This window comes from Mesitornis unicolor, unplaced genomic scaffold, assembly GCF_000695765.1.
Source record: "Mesitornis unicolor isolate BGI_N332 unplaced genomic scaffold, ASM69576v1 scaffold849, whole genome shotgun sequence".
NCBI classification, from domain to species: Eukaryota; Metazoa; Chordata; class Aves; order Mesitornithiformes; family Mesitornithidae; genus Mesitornis; species Mesitornis unicolor.
In genome coordinates this window covers 28,416-31,679 of record NW_010206343.1, presented here as the reverse complement: position 1 = coordinate 31,679, position 3,264 = coordinate 28,416, and the positions used below count along the sequence as shown (strand labels likewise).

General features: G+C 43.5%; 1 protein-coding gene across 1 annotated transcript in view; it reads left to right on the top strand.

Moving 5' to 3' along the window:
• Positions 1–1,662, top strand: part of MDGA2 (MAM domain containing glycosylphosphatidylinositol anchor 2) — a gene marked incomplete at its 5' end in the record, with an annotated part of 91,538 nt that extends 89,876 nt beyond the window's left edge. The window contains one exon of the mRNA XM_010191697.1: positions 711–1,662. Within this exon, the coding sequence (XP_010189999.1) occupies positions 711–799 (89 nt within the window). The remainder of the gene's footprint in view (positions 1–710) is intronic.
• Between the last annotated feature and the right edge of the window lie 1,602 nt (positions 1,663–3,264).

Genomic DNA, 3,264 nt, shown 5'->3' with positions numbered 1-3,264 from the left:
AGCAGCGATGCCAGGAAAAGGCTGATGGGCGAGGGCAGTGGGCAGTGCCCCACAGTGGGATTGGGCAGGGCAGCAGAGAGATAAAGCAACATTAAAATTATGTTCAGGGGGCCCAAACAATATGAAATTAATTAATGTCAGTATGGTGATTCCTTTTGGACCTTGTTTCATCCCTCCACCCCCATGTGTGTTTTATAGTACAGACCTTAATACACAGCTGGGTGGGTTTTATCCAACATCTCCTGTCTGGTTCATTTGCCAAGCGCTGTTCTCATCCCCTCTTTCCAGGGCCAGGGCTCTGTGAGGGAGGTCAGTGACACTCAGTGTGAGAAGCCTTTTATTAGGAAAATTTTTTTTACTGAAAGGGTGGTCAAGCACTGGAAGGGGCTGCCCAGGGCAGTGGTGGAGTCCCCATCCGAGGAGGGGTTCAAAAAAACGTGTGGATGTTGCTCTTGGGGACATGGTTTAGTGGCCATGGTGGGGTAGGGTTGACGGTTGGACTTGGTGATCTTAGAGGGCTTTTCCAACCTTAATGACTGTGATTCTAAGTGGACACAGCCTGGGGTGGGCATCACCCCGTTGTCCTCCCCAGCCACCTCCACGTTGGTGTGCAGGACAGGTCGTGGTGGCTGAGCCCTGTATCTTCTGAGCCTTGTAGCAATGCTGACTGTGCAGCTCTTTAATTCTGCCTTTTTCCCCCCTTTTTGTAGATTTACGATCAGGTGCTGTTGGGACATTAGCGCATATACGACTTATCCCAGTTATCATCCTCATGTCTGTCTTAAGTCATCAGAGGTGACCTTATTCTGGCAGAGGCTACAAAAGATTCACCAGGCACTGGCATGAAGAAAGAGTCTTTGTAAAATGGACATTTAAAAACAAACTACCAAAGATTCCTCCACTGACTGACTCAAAAGTTAAATAAATACATAAATAAATTAAAAAAAAATTAAAAAGCACTGGGGACATAAAAGGCATCATGGGAGTGTAACTCACTATGAACCACGCGTGAGAACGAAATCTGGCCTAAGTAAGGAAGAGACCTTCAGGTGCTTTTGTGGTCAATAATGAATACAGCATCGTCTGGTTGAACTCTCGGAAAAGAGCTATAGAAACCCTTGTCAAAGCACAAAGTCATGGCTGGTTTTGTTTCAAATGAATAGTTTGCTTGTTACCATGGAAACGTAATGGCCTGCCAAAAAAAAAAAGGAAGGAGAGAGAGAGAGGAAATAAAAACAAAAACAGAGAGAGAGAAACACCTCACTGTAAACAGGGTATGTGAAGAGCTGGCATTCATCTTCCCTTCAAGAAGGTTTTTAGTATAGAGTTAAATAAATGTAGGCCCTTTCTACTTTGGCTGTCACCTCCCCTAGAGAATAACCCTAAATCAGAGCTGTTTTAAGACATTTGTTTCATTTCTCATGGCTATGCTCGATAACTGTATGCTGTCTCCTTTTTGCATGCATTACTATCCAGGATGTGCAACCTGGGCTTACATATTACACAGGCTTCTCGGAGTTTGCTTGCGGCCACTTGAACACCCCTCTCCCCTTCCCAACTAAGTCATCTGTTCTAATGAAGTGAAGAAACCAAACCACCGTCTTTTATAAATTGCCATGGAAACCAAGTGCCTTCAATGAAACAAGCCTGATTTAAAAATAAAAAAAAATAAAAAATATATAAAAAAATAAAATAAGAATAATAATTTCAACACAGAAGCTTGCACTGCTAAAATGTGGTTTGTGCAAACTCTTTTCTAAACAAACTACGGAGCCTGGGTGTGCAGACTGCAGGCAAGGAGACGAAGCCGCTTCTGGAGATGGATGGACCTAATCTGCTGCGTAAGCCCTTTCGGATGAGATATGTGTTGTTTAAACCTTCCAGACAGCCATGGCCTTTCAGCTTATTATCATTAGAAAATAGCTTCCGTTGGTCCTGGAGATGGGAGCAGCACTCTTTTTGTTGTCAATGTTGGTTTTTTCAGGTTACCAAGTGGGTCAACCAGAGGAAGAGGTGGTTAAGATACACTTAGCGCAGAAGGTGGTCGAACACAGGAGGTGGTGGTCAAACACAGAAGTGATTTTCTGACTTTCCCCTCTGTTGGCCAGGCGGGCGGCCCCAGTGATAGCGGGACGGGGAGGCGTGCATGGGGGACATCCATGCATCCCGAAACAGAAAACGGCCCCGCCAAGCTCTCTGCACCCAGGGTGCCGTGCCTCTGCCCTGGAGCCAGACTCTGTGCAGATCACAAAAGATTATTTTGTTATTGTAGCAAAATTTAAAAAAAAAAAAAAATCCACTTTTACAACAAAATAAAAGCTGTACAAATGGTTTTGAGCTACCCGAACATACCGTTAGCCAGCCAGTTTTCCACTGCATTGTAAAGTTCCCTTACAGTTGGTTATGACAATTTGAAGACCTTTGTCCTTAAATTATCTCAGCTTTTAACTTCATTTCAAAAAAGAAAAAAAAGACTTTTGTCTAAAGAAGAGTATTATTATCATAATAATAATTACTATTATTATGTGTTCTCTCAACACCCTAGGATTAAAAAAACTGATATGCAAGTAATTGGAGTACAAACATGAAAACAAACAAATAAACAAGTATAACATTTGCAAATACGAGTATAAAAAGCACAACGAGATGCAGTAAAACAATGACAAGGCTTGATTTTTTTTTTTATTCTGTAGAGAAATGTTTGTGCAAATTCAGTAATTCAACTGAAGAGATAATTTTACAGCTATGTTCAATAAAGCCTCTTTCCAGGTAAGGTATGCCCAGTGGTATGTGTGTTTGTTGAGCAATGTGCCCCTGCGCCCAGTACGGGTGCGACTGGGGTGGTTTTTCTCCCCCAGTCACCTGGTGTTGTCTGAAGGTATAAGGGTCCATACTGGTGATGCTCAGGGGATGGAGCTTTCGGAGGATCCTGTCAGCTCCCTGGTTTGTAGGCGGTTTGTGGTGTCTGTAATCCATGCACCTCAGCAGATGATGGGAGCTCAGAGTCTGGATGGACTATGGGGATTGATACCCTTAAATACTTTTTTTTTTAAAAACCCAAGTTTTGCATGGCAAGCACTGGATTTTAATTATGGATGGAGGGCCAGGTCAGGTATGGTGAGATCTGATGCAGATTTTTGCTTGGGAGGTTGGTCTGTCTCTGGCTTTGTGGAAGCCAAATCTTCACCTTCTCCCGCCCGTCTCTCCTGAAAGCCACAGAACTGCGGGATCATCCAAAAGGTTTCTCCGAGGGCACTTTTGGTG